The sequence below is a fragment of the Mandrillus leucophaeus genome, unplaced genomic scaffold (assembly GCF_000951045.1).
Source record: "Mandrillus leucophaeus isolate KB7577 unplaced genomic scaffold, Mleu.le_1.0 Scaffold980, whole genome shotgun sequence".
NCBI lineage: Eukaryota > Metazoa > Chordata > Mammalia > Primates > Cercopithecidae > Mandrillus > Mandrillus leucophaeus.
Window position 1 is genome coordinate 801,964 of NW_012110697.1, and position 26,331 is coordinate 828,294.

Consider the following 26,331-nt stretch of genomic DNA (forward strand, 5'->3'; position numbering starts at 1 on the left):
TCTGAGATGTGCAGCTTGTCTCCTTGTTTCATAAAAAAGCACAGCTTTTTTATGTTTAGCATTTTAACCCTCTAGGAAACAAAACTTCTAGACTCTAAGCCCCTTATTATCTTGAGTAATAGAAAATCACGAGGTGTGTGACTAACTGTATTGAAACTGACTGCGATGTAAAGGTTCGTGATTGTGGTGTTTTATATCAGACCAGGCAAGGTGCAACTGCCATGAAATGCAATTTGTCAAGAAACTCACATGTTAAATTACATTAAATAAATAGATAGCAAAAACAACATCAAAACCTCCAAAATCCAGATACCAAGAAACTAAAGGCCCTTTCCCAAGGACATTATAAAGATGTCTCTAAAATAGGCGTGACTGTAAAAAGACAAGACAAATATTTTAAATGTACTACTTGTTCACATTATCATTGACACAGACCTTTATCTGGACAAATCAATTTTTTGATAAAAATATAAGCGCTTTTCCATACCAGCGACCATCACTATGACAATGACAAGAGAAACATCTGTGAATGCACAGAGGGTTTTAGGTAGGCTTTTCTTTAGGCCTTTACTCTCAAATTTTTATCCTTCATACGATAATTCCAAATAAACACGCTGGATATAAGTAGCAAGAGTATTTAAGCTGTAACTCAGGAAAGAGATTTCTATCTGTGATTCTGATTTTTTATTTTTGAATGCAGGTGATGGTTCATGCAAAAGATTACTATGCAAGGAGCAAAATCTAAGACTGCTGTTTTCCCCAATAAATCCAATTGTTTTCTACAATGTAGAATTTTAATCTTCAAATTAAGTGTAGCTAGGACAGTGAGTGAAACTAAGCACTGCTTGACTTTCATTTTCATCTAGGAAAAACAACATCTGATGTCACCACATTAAAATGTCTTCCTGCTTCATGTCAGAGAAAAAAATACATGTTGCCAGTTTAGACCCAGCGCAGTTTATCATTTGGTCCAAATTTCACATTCAAACTACAAAAAATATTTTTTAATAAAGAAAACATATTCAAAACATACATATACACACATACACACAGTGGGGGGAGGGAAAAACCCAAAATGAAGCTGATGCTATTGTAGTATTTATTAGCAAGATCATTAGGGAAGTGTAAAAATGCAACACCCTTTCTTTCACATTAACATCTGAAAAGAAAACACAAAAACCACGCTAAGTGTCCAAATATTGGAAAAAAAGAAGCAAGCGGAGGTCCCGAATTCTTGTAAAAACTGCTGAACAAATTCTTCAGTTTCTCTTAGGAAGGGTCACCAGGATAGGCAGTTTCTCAACATTTGTGCTTCATGGCGAGCTAAGGAGAGAGAGGAATGAGAAAAGTAAGACTTTCTTAGCAGGGAGATTTCACTGTGCTGCTCTCTCTCCACCTCCACAATGCGAAGCAGCACAAAATTCTACTCTCCGTGGCAGATCACCATTACTAATTACAGTAGCACCTTTAAATGTGTGACATTTTCTCAAATAGTTCCTGGGACATTTCATTTGTTACTCTTCCTTATGACAGCTTTGCCGGTGTATGCATCCAGGTGGGAGGGAGTGCTGTGTGCTGTTCTTTCATCACACTGAAGGAACAAATGAAGAAACCAATGGACAGGCAGAATGAGTGAATTACCCTAGGAACAGCTGGGGTTCCCAGCTATCCAGGAGAAGCGACACCCCTGAATTATATTTACTGGCATCTCATGAAGTATTAAAAATCAACAGCTTTTAGTGAGACAATCTACAACCATCTATTTAATATGCAGCCTGGACATTCAACCAAGTCCACAGTCCTTCACAATTTAATTGTGTTATTGACGAGGGCCAAAACACACCAAATCCTGACTTTGATTTATGCCTTTCCCATTGGTGTTTGTAAAACATAGTCTATTAAAATATTAGGTCTTTTAAATGGGAACATAAAATACCACAGTATCAGTCAATATTTTCCCAAGCCCAGCCAGCCCACGATAATGTATTTAAGGAAATGATATGCAGGTGCAGAATATAAAATTAAATTTGTCTTTACTTTTCTTAGCCAGATCTTTCCCAAGGAGTCCATACAGTGATGTGAAACAGAAGGCAGAACAGAGGCTGAACTGTAACTCCTCATGTATCCAGAGTTTGATATCAGGGACTAATTCCCGTGGTTGGGGCTGGGAACAACTGGGGTTAGGGTTCTGTGGCTCAGAAATCCTTTGAGCAAAGAACAGGTGATTCTCTGCAGGCAATAACTTTGCAGAAAGCCCTGTCATCTGCATCCTGACCAGGCTCTCTGCCTTTTAAGAATTAGTAAGGCCGATCCTACTGATTTCACCCAGTGGTGCTCTGCATCATTTTGGAAGATGTCACTAATCCATTTATCCAGCAAAATCCAAGGCAACCTGAGTCTTCTCTTTCTCTTCTTGATATCTGCAACAAGTAAGTTATAACCCTGGGGCTGCCATCTCAGCGAAGCCACCAGCAAAGGCAGGGTCAACACTCACAAGCAGTGCCCCCAGCCAGGTTTGCATGTGATAGAGGGGACCTTTGGACCAGTCCTCATGTTGATAAGTTAATCTCTGCTTGGGAAACCTCAGCTGAAAGAGCTCCTGGTACCTCTGTCTGGTGATGCCGGTGAAGACCTCCACAGATGTTCTGCAATGCTGAAACCGATAGTCAGTCAACTGTCAGACACAGGACTTGGGAAGTTCCAAATGTGCCCAGGCTGTCGTGCTGAGTGATGTGGGTTCTTGCCAAGAAGGGTAGAGGTGGCTAAGTACTCCTGACCTCGACGAGTTTATAGTCCAGGAAACATACAGTCCAGATTGGTGCAAATGGCAGAACCAGGGCTCTAGCTTAGATCTCTCCCACTTCCTGGCCACACTCTGAACCTCATCACTGCATGGCCTCTATTTCTTGCTCTGCTTCTAGTTTTTATACATTATTCAGCAACATGGGCCATCACATCAACACAGAGCGGTTAAGTGTTGTGCATAATAAATACTGACCATAAATATTTGATCAGTGCTGCTGTCCTGGTATTCAATGAGCTGTTAACTTTCAACTAATGGGCTTGTGACAATTTACCCACAGCCATTAATCTTCAGTACTGTGATTGTGCTGCTGTTCAAACCAGACCCTGGTAACCAGGACAGTGCATCTGGAATGGAGCTAAGGGGAGCCCCTGGCCCACGACCAGCTGAGATTTGCAGAAATACAGTTACTGGACATTTTGCTATTTGAGTATTGCCATGGTCCAAATGTTTGTGTTTCCCCAAAATTCTTATGTTGAAACCTAACCCCCAAGGTGATACTATTGGAAGGTGGAACCTTTGAGAGGCAGTTAGGTCACGAGGGCAGAGCACTCATGAATGAGATTAGTGTCCTTACAAAGTGGCTGAAGCGAGACCCCTCACCGCTTCCACCATGTGAGGACATGATGAGAAGGTGCCATGTATGAACCAAACAACAGGCCCTCACCAGACACAGGATTTGCCAGTTCCTTGATCTTGACTTCCCAGCCTCCAGAATTGTAAGACATAAATTTCTGTTGTATATAAATCACCCAGTTGATGGTATTTTGTTATAGCAGCCTGAATGTACTAAGAAAGTAGTATCATTTTAGTTTTTGTTTAAAAATTCCCTAGGAATTAGGAGTGTTGGAATATGGAAGGCAGGGAGGTAGAGCAGAAAGAGCACTGCCTGAAATGAGGTCAGGATACCTGCTGCTACAAATCTGCTGTATGACCTTGAGCTCTAAAGTCACAGCTGCTCCACACCTCAGCCTCCTCTTATGTCTATAAAAAAGTCTCCAACTCTAAATGCCAATGGATAAATTTAGGTGTCAGAGTTGTTAAAATTTAAAATTTCCTTTTGATATGTTTTGTGTTCTTAATATCTCATGGAAAGAGTTCTCTTTCAACGCTACGCATGTAACCTACCCAACCTAAAAAATGATAATAATAAAATTGTGACTGATACCAGGGAGATATAGTATCAGTATATCTGTATATCAGTATATCAATAATAATAAATAATAAAATCATGTATTTTATTTTTATAATACTATTATGATATAATAGTATTATATTATAATAATATAATAGTATAATACTATGTATTATAAGACCTGTGCTCCTAAGACCCAGACCTGAGCTCCTTAGGTAGTAAGGGTAGAGGCAGCCATTCCCTCCCAGTGAGAGATACGCCACACACCCTTTCTTCCTCCACACACATAGGCTAGTGTAAAACAGGGTGGGTCAATGTTTTTTTCTGCAAGAAATGTCATCTGAGGATGTCTGAGTGTGGGTAATGCTCTTGTCTACTGACTCACAGCCTATGGTGGGGCCGTCAAAGCACTGCACCTGCTGCAACATTGTGCTTTTCGGCAAGGGAAAGTGAGCAGATCTGATTCTGTGATTGCGGTCACTTTCCTAAGGTTAACCTTGCATGAAGTCAGGAGCTCAAGAAAGAACCACACTTCCTCAAACCAGGCTCACCAGAGTGGAGGTAGGGGAGTCAGTCTGGGGAGGCGGAGGGGAAAGGATCATTTTCTATCTGCACTGTAGACGACGAACACCTGCGTATTTTGAAGTCAGGGTTGTACAAAAGTGATTCACTCACTCTTGCACCTGGGTCATTGCAGGAGTCCTGGAACAAGTTAGAAGGCCAAAGACCCTTTTCTACTGGACTCTACAAAGGTGTGCCAAACTCTCCAGCTGGGGTTGGGTGCCCTTATTCAACTGGGAGCTCTAGGAGCTGCCACCTGGCATTGCCATTTTCTGCTCAGGACTCTGCCATGTGTGCTGGCCCCCACTTGTAAGCACAACTTACTCCTTCTGAGTCAACAGAGCCATGCTTGTCTAGTGGGTAGAATGCCTGGGTTCCATCTCTGAACTCTCCCCTCACCAGCAGGCCTGGCTGTGGCTTGTCCAGTAAAATGACATCTTCATGGTCAGCCTATGCTAGTAGGTCCAAATCAAGAGTCCTAGGCCCTGGGAAAATAACCACACCTTATCTAGAGAGGTCAGTCTGCTTGTTAGGAATACTGCCAGTGCCAGTGATTCATAGGCACATATCCCAGTTTCAGACAACTGCAAGTCTGGCCATGACACTCTCCAACTCTCATACACATTAACAGACACTAGTAACCCCTCCTCTTCCCCCTGAGATTACCTAAGGGAGGGGAAACCAAAATAAACACAAGCTGTCCATGCCTCACCTCTCCCGAGTGAAAGCAGGTAACTGCTAGAAATACATTTTCCCACTGGTCAAGCCAGAGACCCCTTTGCCTTTGGTGGCTGCATTAGTTTCTATCCTGATAGGTCCTGTTTCAAGGGCTGATCTGTGTTTAGATAGTATCAACATTTAGCAGGAGGCCCTCCCACACCCCTTTCCCTTTGGGTTTGGGAGGTACAAAATCTTCTCCTCCATTCCTTCCCTGTCCCTGTGTTGAGGATCCTCAACCAGCAGTATCAATTCTCCAATCCCTCAACCATGCTCATTATCTCATTATGTGACTGAATAGGGCAGGGTCAGTAAAAAAAAAAAAAAGATATATATATAAAATATATATGAAAATGATTAAAAATAATAGTAATTTAGATTTATATGCACTACATACTGTGCTAATAGCTTTGAACTCATTCAATTCTCTGAATACTCTAGGAGGTACTTACCATTCTGATAAAGAATGGTGCTCTATTTTACTGATGAGAAAACTGAGGCTTAGAGAAATGAAGCATTTGCCCAAGGTCACCAAGATGGTAAATGATAGAGCTATACTCCAACACAAGATGTTAACTACTATTCCATATTGCTTTCCCAACTACCTAGCAAACTTGGCCACAGTATCAGGGAAACAGGGCTACCAGGGTCAAGAATTCAGGCCATCTGGTTAGGTGATCCAATCCAGTGTTTGTACAGCCCCCTCTGGGAGGGACGCCTACGTGGATGACATCCAGGTATTGTCTACTCCACCTTAGGAAGAGCAATTTCACAATCTTCCTTGGTAACCTGGTTCATGGTTTAATCATTAACCTAAATTCTTGTTTTAGCAGAATTTTATCAGCGCACTATTGATTACTCTATTCTGTGTAGGAAGACATGAAAGATAAATGCCTGTACTATCACCCTTCCTAGAACTGAAGACTGTTACAAAGTTATTCCCTTTAGCCTTCTCTACCCAACTCAATAACTTAAATGTTTCCCCAGATTTCCACTATCCGTTCTCCCATTGAAATCATGGAAGCTGCTGTTGTTGTTAAGGAAGCTGACGCTATAATGCCAGCATTTCCATGTCATCATTATCTCTGTGTCACAGAGACTGGAGAAAGGAGGAAGGAACTAGGGAGACCTTAAATCCAAGTTCAGTCTCTCTGCATCTGCACCAACAGCAGCAATCTGAGGCTCTGGCCTCCAGCAGGGCTGTCTGCATTTTCAGGCAGATCTGGCCAATTCTCCTTGAAGGAACTCGAAATGGGCCCCACAGACAACAGTGCATTAAGACCCTGTCACGACAGAATGAATAAGACGACAAGACAGGGTTGCACAAAGGGGATGCAGGAAGAGAAAGCAGGAGTCATCCACTCAGAGCTGGATCCCCAGCTGGACCTGAGCGTGAGCCTCCAGAAGAGGTCACCGCAACTCAGCTGGGGATATTTTTCTCATTGCTTTTTAGGTTATCCATCTTTGTTTCCTCAGCAGAAGTGGGGTTTCTATTAAAGCCAGTTATTTTTTTTTCCCAAAAGGTCACCTGAAAAGTGTATTTTAAGGGCCAGATCGTAAGTCTGACATGCCAACACAAGTCATCAGCAGATGTTGTTTCTGGGAGCCTAAATTCAAACCACTAACCAGAAAAAAACTGCCCTTTGATCTGAAACACAAGAACAGTAATAAATCCTCTTTATCACCTGACCAACAGGGCCTCTCTTTCCTTTGGTTTATGACTGCCTTAGATAGCTGGCTGCCAATAAAAACTGCCCCTTTCCCTTCTAAAAGGCGCAGTTCTCAGCCAGTATGAGAATGTGCAGAGTGCGCACTCAGTCAAGCAGGAAATGCCCTTCTCTGGATGCAGGGGCTGCAGGGAGTATTGCTGGCAGCTCAGCGCTGGTCCGGTCAAGCTCAGAGCCCCAGAATTGAGGCCCTGAAATAACAACCCACCGAGGTGCATAGTTCCCTGGGACTAGGGCTTGCTTTGTGTCTGGTGAAGAGATAAGGACACAATGGCAGACTCAGACTCAGGATAAGAAAGGGACAGGATGGAAAAGCAAGCACGAGCAGCCTCACATCCTCCATGTGTTGGCTAAGTGGGGCAGGGATATTCGAAGACCTGATCTCTTCTCCCCCACCCACTATTCTGTGCCTCGATAACTGAGCCCTAAACTTCTGAGCAGGAACTAAAGATGGTCCATAGTTCCTAAAGATCCAAGATCAGAATGTCAGAGAAACGGATGAGGACATCAGAAAAGAGCCAAAGAAACCAGGTACAAGAAGAAATTTTCCACGACTCAGGTGTTTAGTAAGTAGCAGATGGGAATTACATAAAGGGGAAATAAAAAGCTTAATTTTGTATCTCATGACAGGAAAATACTGAAATAAAGTTTCTTGGCACTGTAGCTCCCCAACACCCCAGAGCTGAGAAGCCTGCCCCTCTCTTGGCCCACCTTGTGCGCAGTTTCTGCAAACTGCTGGGCACTGTTCTTCAGGTCTTCTGTCTTCTCCTCTGCTCGGCCTAATCTCTCTCCGCGCTCATTCAAGGCCTGGCTTGCCTTCTGCACTGCGCTGGTCACGCTGTCGGCAGCTGAATGGAGGATGCTGTTTCCTGAAAGGAGGAGAGCAGGAGCATCAGAAGCTGGCTCGGCTGACCCACAGTGACCAGACTCCTGCAGGGTGAGTACCCTGTAAGAGGAAGGCAGGTCACACTGCAGAAAGCCTGCTCCTCTAGTGTCTAGGAAACAGGCCGACGACATTTCTTTTGATTGGGTTTGACTGACGCACTTGCAGCAAGAACAGCCATTGACTGCAGGACCTAGGAAAATCCTAAATGCTTCTTTATAATCCCATCACTAACACGCCAGTTATTTCCATTCTGTCAGTATCTGATGAGGCTCAAAAGGATGGGGCCTGTCTGGATTTACAACTTGGCTTGCAAAGATAAATGAAAACATTGACAAGTTCACAGAATTAGGCAAGTTCAGTGAGACATATCTGGATCTTATGTTATTTCCTTTTGACCTGTGGTTTCGGTGAATAACCACAGGAAAACTGGGACCACAGAACTTTTCTAGACAGAATGCTCTATATATTCCTTCCAACTCTTCTTCTTCATTTTACCCCTTCATCCAGCAAGTAAAGAACACCCCAAAATGTACAGCTTCGTGTACGAGCTAGGATCCAGTCTCAAAGCGCAGAGTAGATGTGTCTGTTCCCAACCTTGAATTCTGTACCATGGCTCGGATGCTTGGGACTCCTTACCTCTGATCTCTAGTATGTGAAACACGGAGCCTCAGGACCATACTTAACCAGCAGGTAGAAAACAGTGATAGAAACCAGCGCTAGAAGAAACTTGGCACTTCCAAACTCAGGAGTGGTGATACCAAGAAAGTTGAAAGCCATTGCATCTCAAAGGGTCACACATTCCTGACATCCCATTTGCCAGGATTGGGCAGCAAAATTCAATAGTGAAGAACTTGCCGATGCATAAATCACTGAGAAATAGCAACTTGCAAAATGACAACCAAAGGAAATTTATAGCTGTATTTTGTTAACATTAGAGTGTGAGATATTTAATGGCATTTTATATAATGGCTTTATGCCTTTGAATAAGTTTATTACATCATTTAACTTTGCACCTGGGATGGATACATCCAGCCACAGACAGCTTTTAATAGAAATGCAATTTCCACTGGTCTCAGCGGCAAAGGTTTCTTAATTTCTCCTCTTTGGGCACTGTCTGTGGTTTGTGGAAAAGGATCTCAGGCAAAGAAAGTGCCTTGACTGGAGGAAGCACTTAGTAAATGTTTTTCTATTTTTCTTCTTTAATGATGGATTTCAAGGGATTCAATTATGCACTAAGGGGAGGAGAATGGGGTTAACTCAGTGTTACTCAGTTGCATCAAGCATTACATGAACCAAGATAAATCAGCACAGATAAACAGGGAGCAGAGGAAGTGCAGGTTCTAGGTAAATCTGGTTGAATGCAAGGTTGGAATGAAAGGTCTCGGTCTTCAGAACAGATTTAGGAGGAGAAATCTTGGTCCCCTTTGCTTTCATATCATACTCATAACTATGATAATAACCTATCCATATGCTCAACACTTGAATAGCACTTTGCAATCATACAGCACCTTCACAAATATTATCTCACTTGATTGTCACAATTCGACTGACAGGATTGAGACTAGCAGAGGTTAAGAGGCTTGCACGAGACTGTATCACTAGGGAAGTGACAGGGACAGAACTTGAGCCTGGTTTTCCAGTGACTTTTCCTTATTCTCTACCTTGTTCTTTGCAGATACGGTGTTGGTCCAGAGAAGCAATCACCAAGACAGAATTGTGGGCAGACTGGTATACAGATAGGTTTTGACAGGTTATTTCCCAAGGTAACGCCTGACCGTTTCTGTCCTCAAGGTACTCCTCTTGGTAAATTAAGAGTTATTACCCATGCCACATCGAAAGTCAAGTTTTCTCAAAAAAGGAAGAGGCCAATGGGGTGGAACAGGAAGATGGAGAAGGGCGCAGAGGAGTTGGGAGAGGGCACAAGAAAATCTCCTTTTTCTGTCTCCTTCCATTTATTCACAGCTTAGCCACCAGGGGACTGGGAAAAGATACGGCAGGGAAGCTGCAACTTCACCACTAGGAATAGCTGCCTTAAATCAAAAGGATTTTAGAATTAGCTACTATAAAATCAAGAGGGTGTATAAGCAAGACTTGCCTTTTCCCACTGGAATTGACCTGCATGATCTTCACATCGTGCTTCTGGAATGAACCCACTACACATAAGCCTTGCTGCTTTGTTATTTGAAATTAATCTTGCACGTGACGTCAGGTAACATCACACTCAGTTTTATATGATACTGTTTAGCAGGAGTCATTATAACTCATAGAGAACTAGATGCTGTCTTCACTGTTGAAAGATGACATTGCTGACTACTGCCAATAGGAAATCCACCTTCAGTTATTTTCAGGCATCAGGATGAATTTGAAAAAATTTCATTTCCTCAGTTGAAATAACCTCTTCCAGTTTCAATTCTACCCACATTTTAGGCCCAGTTAAGTCCCATCACCTTTATTAAGCTTCAGATCAATTCTAATCTCTCCCTCCACTCAACTCCCTAAATAATATCTATATCCTTCTTGGTTACTTAATTAAGTACAATCACGGGCAACTCTTCTCCTACTTGACTTTTTCACCTGTAGATGCAATGACTTCCCAGCTGGATTATAAATTCTGAGTATATCATTTCGCTCTGTTGACAATTCCCTAAATCTTTATTATTTCTCTTCTATTGACCTAGATCTTCTGCTGACTTATTTTCTTCTATCTGGGATCCTCTTGCTCAAACTGTAATCCCAGGGTTCTTCCCCTCACTCTCTTCTCTTTTGCACTCTACAGACTCTCTCTGGAGCAATCTCATCCAGCTCTTGACTTCCATAACCAAATCCTTATCTTTCACTAGGTCATGCTGCTGAGCTCCAGGCCCATAGGTTTTCTTATGGAAAACTCCAACAGAATGACCCAAAGTCATCTTGAGTTCAGTAAGTCAAAACCTCATCTCATTATCTTTTCCCTTCACACCTACTTTTCCTTTGGGTCCCCTGCTTAGTGAACAACCCCAATATCTGCCCAGGTCCTTAATCCAGCCAGAAATCTGGACACCTTCCTCACAATTAAAGGTCACCTCCTATACAGCTCTCTACACTCTGCCTCTTTACCAACCTCCTGCCTCACATATACACACAATCTTTACCACATCTATGATAATAACTAGAAATAAAATTGCTGGTTCAAAGCACATATAGACTCTTGGTGTATGTTGAAGATTGCTTCCCTGAAAGATTTATTCAACATTCAAAACCATTCATGAAGTACATACTATGTGCCAGGCACTATTATGTTGACACAATTGGCAGAATGACTTTAAGGGAGTGATTTAGTTTTTCTTATCTGTAAAATGTGGGTTGTACCATTCACCTCATGTGCCTACTGTGGAGATGAAGATGTACATGCAGTGTCTGCAGGTACTCAATGGAAGTTTGTCCCTCCACCCCCACTTAAGACTACATCTTCTATGTAACTTTGAAAAAAATGGCACATCGCACCCAATTCCATTGCATGTCACTCTCTTCTCTATTATCTTGGGGCTAAGTGTTTTGAAGCTTTCAGGAGATACTCCTTACATACCTTTGTATATCCTGCTATGTGTAGCACAGCATGTTGCTCAGAGAGGGAGTTGAACACATATTTATTAAATCACGCATGTTTTGTAAATAGGACGCCTAACTCAAAAGTTGGGACTCATCATATTGTGCTGAATTAAATCTGGAAATAAAGCAGCCTCCTGAGGCAGACGGCATAGTAATTCTTTCTAAATAGACAGGAAGCATATTAATACTCAAATTTATTCAAGCAGTCTGAGAAGCTGTCAACCACGGCAAATAAAGTCAACTACTTTTGGAATTAGTCTCTGGAGAGTACAGCAGAGACCAATCTTGCTTCATTGATCTTGCCTTCATATCAGTTCCACTTAATGTGTGCTTTTAAAAAAATATATACGCTGACATCTTTTACGTTAAGTGATTTAGAAGACTTCATTGAGAGAGCAACTGGAGATAAAGCTATAGCATTGTGTTCAGTCACTGAGAATACAATGGAAAGAAATTTAAATGTATAGAAAAATGAGAGAAAAGAGTAAAATATATTGAGAAGTGATAAGTGAAGAGAAAGGAGGAAACTTTTTAAGAAGCACATAAAATACACCAACAGTTCAATTATCAACATAATTTCATTTGATCACGCTACACATCAGGGTGTATCTTGGTAATTAAAATCCTTAATTCTATTGCTAGTAAAAGGCAATTTCAACAGAATTTTCAGCAGCTACTTCTACGAAATACACATAGAGATATTTGAAATGTAAAATATTCATCCTATTTGGAAAATAAGGCAGCAGGAAAATAACCTAAAATATAAATAATAAATATATGCCCATCTATACTCAGTGCTGAGTCAATGTGCTCATTTAAGAACACTCTCTTAAAACAGAGATTTCTTAATAGTTTTGCTTGAACTACTTCTATTCCATAATCAATTTAACCACTAAAGAATAACTATCCAATAAACCCCACTTATCTAAACTTAGAGGAAAACCAATTTGAATTTTGGGAAAATACGTATGTATAAAATAGATAAGAGTTCTAACAAACACAAAAATTGGCAGGGAGACCTATTATATTTAATCTGTATACAGGCCAGGAACATTAGTGACTCTCATATAATCTGCCAAAAGTATTCAATAATAATTTATTCTCTGCATAGATGAAGTAAGCCCTATTCTATTCACATCTACTGAGTTATTTTTCTTAGCAAAGTTATTTTCATGGGTAGTACCTAAGGTACAGTTAAGTCTTGTTCAGTATAAGTGACATGCAAATTAACTTCACAGGACACAAAAAGGTAGGATTCACCTGAGACGGTGTTTTTTTCTTTTTTCTGCTTTCACTCTGTGACAATTTTATTGCTCAGTGTTTCTACCACTAGAACACATATTAGCAAAAGAAAAGTTACATAGAGATCTGGCTCCCTGAGAGCCTGGTCTCCTTTCAGTTCCAAAGCCACTCAGTGCCACTTAGACACTGTTCTGCTTCCTGTGATGAGTGGCTCTACTTCCGCCCCATCCTTGGTAATTCAGTTGCATGATAATAATGATGCTTCAAAGGAGGCTCTGTTTAGTACTGTGACTGTCACTAAATATTTTATAGATGAATAATAATTTAAATAATAATGATGATACTAGCTTTTACTTCTATGAACAGAGTGATTAAATGCAAAGGCCTACCCGGTGATAGAAGTTGGTTCTTAATCCACAAAGTCCATTAATTATCTGTGAACTTTGGCAATACCAAGCTCTTTCTATATTACACTGACTAATCAATACTAAATCACATTGAGAGGTGACAATGTGCTAGCAGCCTTCGCTCACTCTTGGTGCCTCCGTGGCCTCAGTGTCCACTCTGGCCACGCTTGAGGAGCCCTTCAGACCACCGTTGCACTGTGGGAGCCCCACTCTGGGCAGGCCGAGGCCGGAGCTGGCTCCCTCTGCTTGCAGGGAGGTGTGGAGAGAGAGGCGCCAGCGGGAACCAGGGCTGCACGCAGTGCTCGCGGTCTAGCCTGAGTTCAGGGTGGGCGCAGGCTTGGCAGCCTTGCACTTGGAGTGGCCTGCAAGTGCCCCCGGCCCCAGGCAGTGAGGGGCTTAGCACCCGGGGCCAGCAGCTGCAGAGGGTTTGCTGGGTTCCCCAGCACTGCTGGCCCGCCCTTGCCGTGCTCGAATTCTCACCACCTCAGCTGCCTCCCTGCGGGGCAGGGCTTGGGACCTACAGCCCACCATGCCCAAGCCCCTCCACTGGTGGGCTCTGGTGCGGCCTGAGCCTCCCCAACGGGTGCCCTCCCCTGCTCTAGGACAACCGCCCAAGGGCTGAGGAGTGCAGGGGCGGCAGCATGGGACTGGCAGGCAGCTCTGCCCAGGGTGCTGGAGTGGGATCCACTAGGGGAAGTCAGCTAGGTTCCTGAATTGGGTGGGGACTTGGAGAACTTTTATGGCCAGCTAAAGGATTGTAAATGCACCAATCAGCACTCTGTGTCTAGCTCAAGGTTTGTAAATGCACCAATCAGTGCTCTATGTCTAGCTAACCTAGTGGGGACTTCCAGAACTTTTCTGTCTAGCACTCTGGGTCTAGCTAAAGGACTGTAAATGCACCAGTCAGCACTGTGTCTAGCTAAAGGTTTGTAAACACACCAATCAGCACCCTGTCAAAATGGACCAATCAGCTCTCTGTAAAATGGACCAATCTGTAAAATGGACCAATCAGCTCTCTGTAAAATGAACCAATCAGCAGGATGTGGGTGGGGTCAGATAAGGGAATAAAAGCAGGCTGCCCCAGCCGGCAATGGCAACCCCCTCGGGTACCCTTCCATGCTATGGAAGTTTTGTTCTTTCGCTCTTTGCAATAAATCTTGCTGTTGCTTACTCTTTGGGTCTGCACTGCCTTTATGAGCTGTAACACTCACTGCGAAGGTCTGCAGCTTCACTCCTGAAGCCAGCGAGACCACAAACCCACCGGAAGGGATGAACAACTCCAGATGGGAGGAATGAACAACTCCAGACGTGCTGCCCTTAAGAGCTGTAACACTCACCGCGAAGGTCTGCAGCTTCACTCCTGAAGCCAGCCAGACCACGAACCCACCAGAAGGAAGAAACTCCAGACACATCTGAACATGTGAAGGAACAAACTCTGGACACACCATCTTTAGGAACTATAACACTCACCGCGAGGGTCCGTGGCTCCATTCTTGAAGTCAGTGAGACCAAGAACCCACCAATTCTGGACACAGTATCACTGTATTTCAATGTTGGATAACCTATACTATCTTCCTTTAAGATGGAGATTCTTCCAAAAAGTTAAATTTCATCCATACTTTTGTGGTAATGACTAACCAGAAAAATTCTTTTAAAAATTCTGGTTACATCAAGCCTTTCCAAAAGGAGGAGCTGTTAACCCAAGCTGGGCAGGATAAAGTGTGAACATCGGTCAATCACAATCACAATCACAGAACAGCTACCATACTAGGTGGCAGGTACTATGGTAAGATGTTACATTCCTTGAAGGGAGATATTCTTACCCTTATGTTATAGTTAAGGAAACATATGCACAGGGAGGTGAAGTAGCTTACCCAAGATTAGCCACAAATTGACTCCAAAGCTCCTAACATCTATGTCAGCATTTGCCAAAATGGTTCTGTGAGTTACAGTGCTCCAAGAAAAGCTCAGTTCTATGACAAAATGACTTCGTGAAATGAGATCTAGCCACATTCCTTTATTGCAGAACTTTGGAAAATCTTCAATGTGTTAATGTAAACTGAATGAAAAGGAGGTAGGGGTGAGAGCAGGAGAAGTATGGTATGCAGAGCTTCCAAAACATATTTACTCATAGGGTTTTTTTTGCCGAGTATCTTAGTAGGGTGAAATTCTGCAGAATTTGCGCTCAGAAATGCTACAATAGACTACATTGACTCCTAAGTTAAAGGAGGAAAAATAAATTCAGGCTGTCCTCATCACTTTAGTAATAGGTCATGTAATTACATTAAAAAGGCTTGCTTTATAGAGGATACAGAACAGATAGCATGCTCAATGGCGGTTTCAGAATTATCTTTTGTCTCAAGTTGGCCAATTTCAAGGACCAAGAAACTTACTTGTTTGTTGCCTGGAGCTGGATGACAAAGAAAAATGGACTCGGTGCTCAGGAATACTTTGTAAGCCCATAAACGCAAAAGCCTACTTGAAGGACACCTTGGAATTATCGATTGGTGTTGTTACCAAGCGAAGAATGGACCATTCTATCAGGTCTTCTTTTAGCATTGTGAAGGTAATGCAGTGGAACCCCAGCCTATTCCCAAGTCACAAGCATGTCTGCCCCAGAGGCTAACTAAAGCCTCAGAAAAAAGCCCAAAGCCTCCTCCCTGTCGTATAGACAACTATGAGCTCATACACTCCTCTCAATTCACTGTTTCACTATTCTCATTGACAAAGGTCAAACATTTAGAATTTTATTCAGGTATCTTTGAACAATTAAATTCAGGATATGCATAAACACTCACGGGTATCTTTAGGATTTACTTAACCTTGGTTGTTATGAATAGTTATAGGGTATCAAGAGAATGAATTCAATAATACTACTTCTGTGTCTGTTTTGTTCAGAGATTATCAGACTCTCAAAAAACAGGCAACACTTGTTCTGAGGTTAAAAACCTAACGTGGCTCTAAATTTGGTAAAATGGATTTTGTTCTGTCTTGGGTTATGTTCGCTGACAAACCAGCTATGATGTACAGGTCTCTATTTTTATTACAGTTGGAAGCTAGGGACTTTTACTCTAATAACTGTAATTTCAAGTCCTTATATACACAAATTGAAAACTCTCTACACAATGCTACTGGTTAAAAAGCAAATTCTCTTCAACATACTTGCTACTTACTAGCTGTGTTACCACGAACAAATTACTTACCCTTTTGTGCTTCAGTTTCCTCACCTGTCCTAGGGATTGGTCTAGTATCTATCTCATGAGGTTGCTGTGAGGAATGAGGTGAAGTGCAAATGGGGCATTTAGAACAGTGTTTGGCCCATAGACAATGAACCTTAGCCATTACTAATGAGAAAAACTTGTTATCTGGCACTGGAGAGTCTTTCTGTTAAGCTCTCTACTTAGCTCATCTTTCTTTCCCTACTCTCATCACCATGAACATTCGTGAAGGAGGAGTCTCCCCTATTGTTACTCTCATATGTCACAATTGTTTTGAACTTCCAGTGGACTACCCTACCCCATGCTAACAACACTGTTCTCTCAAACTCACCAATGACCTATCAAGTCCATTGCCTATTTTAAGTTTCCTCCAGTTGGCCATGGGACCACAATTTGACTACTTCTGAAGGCTGTTCTTTCTGTTGGCTTCTAAAACACATTATTTCTTGATCCACCCCCCAACCCCTATCACTTTGATTCTTCCTTAATTACTACCTTCCTGATTAGAGATACAAAGTCAGAAAGGTCTAGGCTTGAGCCTGACTTTGCCAAATATCAACAATGTGGCCTCAGATAAGTTACTTAATCTCTGTGAGCCTATGCTTTTTCATTGGTTTAATGTCAATAAAAAACAGTACCTATTTTTGGCCAGGTGTGGTGACTCATGCCTGTAATCTCAGCACTTTGTGAGGCCCAGGTGGGTGAATCACTTTAGCTCAGGAGTTTTGAGAGCAGCCTGGACAACATGGGGAAACCCCATCTCTATAAGAAATACAAAAACTAGCTGGGCTTGGTGGTGCATGCCTATAGTCCCAGTCACTGCGGAGGCTGAGGTGGGAAGATGGCTTGAGCCTGGGAGGCAGAGGTTTCTGTGAGCTAAGATGGAGCCGCTGCACTCCAGCCTGGACAATAGAGCCAGACCTTGTCATAAACAAACAAACAAACAAACAAAAAACCAGTATTTATTTTTCATATGAACTAGTGTGAGAAGTAAATGAAATACATATTTAGCATAGGGCTAATAACGTAGTGTGAGCTCAATGTACTCCATATCATTAGTAATAACTGATTCATTCAGCTCACTTATTATAGAACAAATATGTGCCAGACACTGTCTATATTTGTCTGCTTCACAAATTAAAAACCTTCGTATTAGCCCAATCTTTTCCTTCCCACCCTTCTTCTGACCTGCTCCTCCTAAATTCATTGTGTCAGTTAATGGCTCCTCTGTTCACCTAGTCTTCTACTCTCAACTGACCTGACTCTTAACCTCTCCATCATATCCCACATCAAAATGCTCATGGAATCCAGGACATTCTCTCTCAGCAAGGGCTCTTCACTTAGCCCTCCACATTATTTCTAGCCCCCATGGGGCTAGAATTAGGTTCTATTTCAGTCGTACTGGACAAAGACAGCAGCCTGGATGGTGTTCCTGCCACTAGTCTCTAAGTCCTCTAGTACCTGATCCTCTTTCTATACTGGTAACCTGATCATGCCACTTTCTCATTTCCATGCTTTGCTGCTCACCCATAATACAACACAACCAAGAAGGCCTTTCCTAATCTAGTTCCAGGCTATTCGCTTGCCACCTCTGCAGGACCCCCAACAATTATCTACTGCCTCAATGTTTCTTGACAGATTATAGAAAATCCTTAAAGTTTTATCAGTTTCTTACTATGTAGAACATATAATAAATGAATTTGAAAACAAATCCACGTGAACAAAAAACTTAACAAAGAACACTGCATCCAGCTTTGTCCCTAAGGGTTTTCCAACATCAGCAGTAGCACATTTTTTTTGTTTGTTTGCAGCATCAGTATTGAAATGCAAGCCTCGCACTCAGATTTAGGTGTCTAGCAATATTTTCTGCTAGAAGAAAGCAAACTTCTTTGGGAAGCAGCAGATTCCAAAACTTTGGGCAAGGAAAACTCAAATAGGCCTAAAATACCTCATTATTGCCAGACAGCAAGGATACCTCTAAAGATGATAGGGACAGTGCTAAAATGAAAAAGAAACCAGTTTAAAGGAGATCACTGGGCAAGATCACTGATGTGATATTTAGAACATCAATAGTAATAAAAGTTATCACAATAAAGATAATTACAGTAATTGTATATGACTTTGTGGAAGCCATAATTTCTTAATGATACATTAACATACATTAACTCTCATTAAGAGAGTTAACATAAAATGTACAAAAATGAAGTTGAAATACAAAATAAAATTGATTATAATTGGATGCTTTATTGATTTTAATTAGTAAAAAGTATTAAATATCTGGGTATTTTAAGTATTTATCTACATACATGTATGTATTTGTCTCTATCTGTGTGAGTAGCAGTGGGCAAATACACAAAACTATGAGTAAGCCAAATAATTTCAGAAAGAGTAGAAAGTTACAGAAAGCACTAATGAGCATTAATGGTCAAACATATCCACTAGGTAGAAAGAATGACAATGATGCATTCCAAAGTAGTGAATGCGTTCTCCTCTTTAGAAATTCGGCTATCTGTTCAGATCAGATTGCATCTTCCAGGGGAAGAAACTTCTAGACAACATGACAAATTATAAAAAGATATTAATAAGGCATCTGTATGTTCACAGTAATGCTACTATACCAGAGCGACGCACAAGAATGACATAGAGGATGATGTAATGCTGGCCAAGCAACGTAAAAGATGCACCATTTTGGGAGAAAGCCCATCAAGTTGAAATCACTGGGCGGATGTGAACAATACGGCTTAAACGGTGCTACCGAGGTGAAACATGAGGTTCACATGAAGACCCAGTGAGATATTCAGGGACTCAAGTTTGAATCACCTTAGAAGAATAAACCAGGCAGTGTGCCCCCACTAAAAATCAACTGATTACCAACTCAATCCTCTACACTCAGGAAATATGGAAATAAGCACTTTGATTGGAGAAGAAAATAAATAATGAAGACAGAAATTAAACCCATGGCGTTGCTAGTTCATTACAGGTTTAAACATGATATTCCTTTAAGTACTGTAATTATTATTTTTGCATATGCCTTGTCTGTTTAAAGTAGCTAGTCAAAATAACCAGTCCTATTAAACTGTGATTGCAGTTTAAATTGTTTAACTTCATGAACTAAGTTTCATAAACAATGTTTATAAAAGTTTAAGAAAATTTGGCTTTTCAAATTATTTAGTAGAAATATTTAATAAACTGAGCATGAAACAAAGTGCAAATAAAAGTGTTTCCTTTCCATGCATATAATCTCATCAGTCTCCGAGGAATATAATCAGCATCTTAACAGACACATCTCTTTTCTTGCCTCTGAGACTTTGCAGACACTGGTTACTCAACCACTGATGTACTTTCCTTTCATAATCACCTGGTAATTCATACTCATCAGATATCATTCCGCCTTTTACATTTCCCTGCAGGTTTGTTTATTCATTGAACTACTTATTTATTTATTTATTTTGGTTACCTATTATTTGCAATAGGCACAGCAGTAGGCTGGGAACACAGTTGTAGGCAAAATAGACATACTCTCCACACACACTGTCCCCACCCCATGCCCGGTAAGGGGCTTATGGTGTAGAAACAGGAGGCAGGATGTGTATGGTTAAAAAAATACGTGTAGGGGTGTGTATGTATAAAGATTTGTTATAATAAAAAATTCAATTGCTGAAACACAATAATTTTCCAGGCTGTTAACAAACACCGTGCTGTGATAATTTATTCAAGGGAAGAGGGACTGACTTAGAACCAGTCTGAAAGCTGCGTCTGAAGACGTAAGCTGTGTGCGAGGAGATAAGCTGGGGAAAAGTACATGTGCAAAGGCTTGAAGGGGGAAAACCCCTTTATGTGTTCTAGAAAGTGAAAGACCACCGGTGTGGCCATAGAAGCGGGAAAGTGGCTTGAGAAGAGACTGGAGAGCTAAGCAAGAGACAGATTAGATAGGGGCTTACAGACCACAGTAATGAGAGCTCTTAAGTGCAAGCAGAAGCCACTGGAGTGTTTTAAAATAGGGATAATCTGGACCAAGATCATTTTGAAATTATGACGCTGGTGGTAGTTTGGGAATAGGAGAAAGAAAAGAAACAGAACAGTTAAGAAGCCATTGCAGTAATTCAGGTAAGAGATAAAGGTGGCCTGTACTAGGATGATGTCAGTGGAGATGAGATGTATAGAAAGATTTGAGATACATATTAATGGGCTGAATATGAGAGGTGAAGGAAAAGGAAAAATACTGAGTGAATCCCAGGCTTCTGGTGTGAGCAATTGGGTAGATAATAGTGGTGCAATTTACAAGATAAAAAAAGCTGTCAGAAAAACAAATTTTCTTGGAGGGTGAACAGACAGGAGAATCAAGTATTTCATTTTGGATAAAGTTATGTATGCTTAAGTTGTTTATGAGACATGCAAGTGGAGTCAATAAGTCAAATAGATATTCCTGTAAGAAGCTCTGCAAGAGAAGTCTGGGGATGGAGATAAAATTTCTAAGTCATTCGCATAGAGAGAGAATGGGAATGGATCATCTGTAGGGAGCATCACGAAAGAGAGAAGGGAAGGGGTTTGCAAATCCTATCTTTAAGAATCTTAACATTTAGAGTAAGGTGAAAGTAAAGGAACCTGCTAAGGAAACTGAAAAAGCAAAGTGAATTTGGCACAATGGAAGTTAAATCAGGACAATATATCAAAGAGGCAGCTATAAGAGTGTTAAGACAATTTAATGGGAAAAAAATTGTCTTTTCAACAAATGGTACTGGGACAACTAACTGTATATCCACATGCAAAAGAGTGAAGTTGGACTCCTACATTACATCATATACAACTTTAACTCAAAATAGATCAAAGACCTGAACAGATGAGCTAAACTGTAACCTCTTAGAAGAAAGCATAGGTGTAAATCTTCATGAGCTTAGGCTAAGCAATAGTTTCTTAGATATGATACCTAACGTAAAAGAAACAAAAGAATAAACTTCATCAAAATTTAAAAAGAAGTTTGTGCTTCCTCATTTCCTTGGAACTTTGTTCATGTTTCTGTTACTACATTTAATACATTATATTGTAATTATCAGTTTAAGTGTCTTTTTAGCCAGTTAGACAGTTAATTTTAAAAATTTCCTTCACTGTGCCTCATCCCCATTTGTATACTTGGTACCAAGCAGAGTACAGGACCATACATCACATGTATTACGTGGCTGGTACATGAAAGTAACAAAGTTTTTTAAAATAAGAAATAAAAAGGGTGGAAAATACAGAGAGTGCTTGCCAAGCAGAAAAAGTTCACCAAGACTAATTTATTAAAACAGGATGGAAAATTAAATGGTTTTGTGTTAAGACAATAAGATGTTAAGTTGTTTGAACCTCTAGGAGTAAGGAATGAGGTATGAGGCTTACTATCCGTTACAGTAAGAAAAAGTGAATTTATTGTACTCTTTGACTTAAGAAGATATGTGTGGAACATTTAGGATGTGTCCAGCCCAAATTGGTTCTTAGAGAAGTTTTACCTCAAACAAATTCAAATTTTATCTGAAACCTATTGTCATGAAGTTCTCTGGGAGTGTAGCATGATTTCCTTCTGTAAAATAAACCCACATCCCCATTGTTTTAGATTGGAAAGCAACTTAGGGGTCAACAAGTTCCTCCACAGAAAACTGTGGTCAGAGGGGCAAATGAAGGATTTGCTCAAGGTCACACCCCAGGTAATAGGAGAGCTGGCCTAGAAGCCACGTCTGCTAAATTAGAGCTCAGTGAGATTTTCAACTTACTCTAGGTCTTCAAGCCTTTTTCTTGAATATTCTCTAAAATTAAAAAAAAATACATGGAAGCTGAGGGTCTGGCAGTTAATTTCCTTAAAACCATCTGTGCTTATTTTCCCTTTGAAGGCACTATGCTTATCTCTTGGAGAACTTCGCCCCAGTGAGCATGTACACATGTACCAGTTTATGATTTCAATATACAATACTACCTAGCTTTGGTTTCATTATCATGAATCTATAAATTTCAAAGTTTGGGTCAATTATTGCTTTAGACATTGTCATCAAGGACAACAGAATTCAGCAGACAGCTGAACAATAGCTTCTCTTTCTGACTGTCTTGTGCTGGCATCCAGATGAGCCTGAGCATCACTTAATTTCTTGTTTAAATTTGGTGAATGTAAAATTGAGCATCTCACCTCATAGACAGATTGGGTATTTGGTGTGAATGAGTGGCTATGCTAACACAAATCCAATTTCTGTCGAGGCTAATAGCTGTAGGGGAATTTTTACCATCTCTCTGGTGTCAATTTTGAAATTGATACAAAATCCCAATGGATATCATGACTATTCATTAGTCATTCTATGGTCTTAATGTATCTTGTTTGGTTACTAATGAATTCCTGTGACACATTTTACTTCCCAAGAAGGATGCTCTAAAAACTCCTGCCAATTGGTCATTAAAATCCACTACAATTATCATCAATGGAATCAAATTACTATCAATTACATAGAGGAGTTAATCCACACTGAATAATTTTAAACACAAACATTTTCAATTCATATTAACAAGATACAATCCAAAGGAAAGAATGACCAACCAACTGTATATCTGGTGTCTATTAGCAAGGTTGCAAATGCAACCCATTTCCATTTGTACTATTATTGAAACTATGATTTGCTAAGTGCCTACCATGTGCCAGGAACGATGCTAAATACTTTTCATTCATTATTCTATTACTCTCAATGGCTACTCTACAAGATAGATATTGTTATTTCTCTCTTAAAATGATGAAACTCAGAAACACACTTAAAATTACACTGTCAGTGATAGAAATCTTGATTTGAATTCCAGTCTGGTTGACGCCAAACATCAGTCTTCTCTTACGTACCATGAGAGTTTCCATGGTTTCTTAGAGGTTCACCCTGTGAGGCAAAATCTGAAAGCACAGGGAGTGGATCTGCACTCATGACATTGTCTCATGACATTGCAGTTACACTGAGGATATGAGCATGGCATTTGCACGCTCCTTTCCTCTGCCTGATGTCTCCTCCCCTTTCATGAGCTTGGTTACCTAAGTCACAATTCCTCTTGTAGGAATCTGGTTCTGATTCCCTGAGGTGGAAAAGAGGTATTCTACTTATGTTCCCCTAGCACCCTTTACATTTCTCTAATGGAGCATTTATTATAATGCATCAAAATTGTTGCTTGACTTATTTGTACAGCTCATTAAACCAGGAGCTTCTTGATTACAGGAGTAGCCCCTTCATTTTTTGCATTTTTTGTTATCCCCAGGCACAACATCTACAAATTAGTAAGTGTACAATAGTGGCATGCTGAATGGCTAGTGAACTGATAAAGAATGGAAGATATATTTGGTTTTATAAGGACGTGATGAGGTTACTATTTATACCTAAATCCTTATTTTCATTGGTATTCATCTTGGGTTGTGCTATTGTAATCAGCATACAGAAAGAATCAACTTCTGGACATGGTGAATAAAATTGCAGTTATGCAGCATTTTCTTTTAATTTGGGGGGATTTAAAACAAATTCTGTCAAAGATATAATCATGTACAAAATATATCAAGTTGCAGATATTTGATTAATATGGAAAAACCTGTTTTCAATAAAAACACCACTATTTCCAAAATTGTTGTTATGGTCTAGTGTGAAAAAGATGACATACAAAATGAGTAAAAAAGCCAAAACAGATTTTGGTTCTTCCTGTGTTTATTCCATTTAGAATATAAAGGAAGGCATGTTTTTCACACCTCCTCTGTTTAAATACCACTTTGAAAAAATGATCCATAAGTGAAAACTGGTTTTTTTTTTTTTCCTTTTGAGATAGGATCTTGCTCTGTTGCCCAGGCTGGAGTGCAGTGGCACGATCATGGCTCACTGAAGACTTGACCTACTGGGCTCAAGGGATCCTTCCATCTTAGCCTCTTGAGTACCTGGGACCGCAGATGCGCACCACCATAACTGGCTAATTTTTTAAATTTTGTAGAGACGAGGTCTTGCTATGTTGCCCAGGCTAGTCTTAAACTCTTGGGCTCGAGTAATTCTGCCATCTCAGACTCCCAAAGTGCTGGATTATAGGTGTAAGCCATTGCACCCAGCCTAAGAGAATAAACTTTTAGTATATTCTGTCTCTAGCCAACTTACAGGTTCAAATGTTAACAGAATCACACCTAAAAGATAAATATTTCTGCCAATTTAAAAACATTTAGTGTTCCACTCATTGGGTTTTCAATTATAAATGGCATTATAAGCCATTTATAATCCTTGTTGTAGGAAAGATCCTTAGATATTGAGGAATGAAATCCTTGTTGTGGGAAAGATCCTTAGATATTGAGGAATAAATAATCCTCACACTTTTAAGGTATGTGACTCTTAGACACCATCCAATTCAGAAGCTAATGCTCCTGGGAACTTACAAAGTGGAGAGGCCACACAGTGCTGAAGGTACAATGATGATCTGGTTGGGGTGGGAATAATGAGAGGAATTAAGGTACTAGTGATTAGACCATTGTAAATATTCTATGAAAAGATGAGAATGGCCTGAACTACGAGAGTCAAGATGCGAATGGAAAAGAAGAGTTTTAAGAGACACTGAGGGAGATCCCTGGGAGAGAAGGGCTTGGTAGAGATGACTTGTTTGCAGACTATGTATTATGGATTTCTAAAGGGGGAAAGCCAGAGTCTGATGATAAGATCAGATTCAAGTTATCTGATTTGAGATTGGGAATTTAAAAAAGTGCTTCTCAAGAGTTTTCCTCCATGATACACATGGAAGGTTTGGCAGAACTAGTGCTAGGTGTTCACAAAATTGTGCCATGTTTTTCCTCCTGAATACATAGAAGGTATATATATTTAAGACCTCCTTGCAGTTAGATTGGTCATATGGCCAGTGGGCTCTAAGCAGAGGCAATGAGTGCTACTTCTAGGCTGAGGTAATAGAAGACCCTGGGTGGCCTTCCAGCTTTCTTCTTCCCTGTTTAATTTGAATCTGGAAGGCATGTGTCAAGATGTTGAAATGACAAAGATGCAAGCAAACTGGATCCCTGAATCACCACTTAGAAGCTGCTCTAGAGAGGCACTAAACTCACAGATCTTCTTGGAGTGAAAAGTAATGTTTTATTTGTTAAGCCACTGAGACCCGGAGCCGTGTTTGTTATTGCACCATAACTGAGTGTTGTTTTGACCAGCAAAAGAGGTGATATTTTTAATTTCAACACATTCTGAGGAGAGTACCCAGATTTAGAAGACACTTTTGAAAATGTTTTCTTTAACAAAAACAAATCGAGTCAATGATATTGTTTTTGTATATGAGGGTGAGAGGCATGGAATTTCATACATGCATCCTAGAAGCATGTAATAAATAAAATTAGCCACTTAAAAATTTTTAGAATATTGTTTTAATAGCAAAAATAAACATAGATCATCTAATTTTTAAAAATGGAATATTATTTTTTAAGAAGTTCTTTCCTCCTCACCTCTGTAAGAACAAAAAAGTAGGTGCTATTAAAAAATAGGCACTATCAAATCTAATTTTGTGGTTTGGAATAAAAACAGTAGACGGTACAGATTAATATGCTAATATAAATATCCAATTTTCTGCTTTGGACTTGTAACCATAGCTACGCTTAATAACAATATCCATAGTGCCATTTTCCTTCTCTCTTACCTAAAAGAGGTGTCCATCTTTGTGGATGGAGACACCCATTTTCTACTTCCCTTCGTTTTAAAAATGTATCTATGGGTAAATGAAAAGAACAAGAAGGCAGTAAGGTAAATGTTGTAGGAAACCAGCATGACTGCACACTGTAGTCACCATGACTATTAGGGGGACCAGAAACAGCTGCAGGGAGAAGCAGGGCAGTAGCTCTCATTTCACTCTTTTCACTGCTGCTCAAGATAGCCAGTGGCAACACTAGTTAATGGGCAATAGCCTTCAGGGTGTGTATGAAATCATACTCACACTTTGGTAGTTTACTGAGTTTCAATAGGATGATTGGCAATATACCTTTAATGCTAGTAATACTTGATTCAGTACAGAAAGATACTCTGTAAGTGTAAAATATTTATT

General features: G+C 40.4%; 1 protein-coding gene across 1 annotated transcript in view; it reads right to left on the reverse strand.

Annotated features, from left to right (window-relative positions):
• Positions 1-687: 687 nt before the first annotated feature.
• Positions 688-26,331, reverse strand: part of STXBP6 (syntaxin binding protein 6 (amisyn)) — an 87,812-nt gene continuing 62,168 nt past the window's right edge. Inside the window, exons 5-6 of the mRNA XM_011971029.1 lie at positions 7,655-7,812; positions 688-1,323 (exon numbers count right to left, since the gene is read on the reverse strand). Coding sequence (XP_011826419.1) covers positions 1,300-1,323; positions 7,655-7,812 — 182 coding nt within the window. The 3' untranslated portion in view covers positions 688-1,299. The remainder of the gene's footprint in view (positions 1,324-7,654; positions 7,813-26,331) is intronic.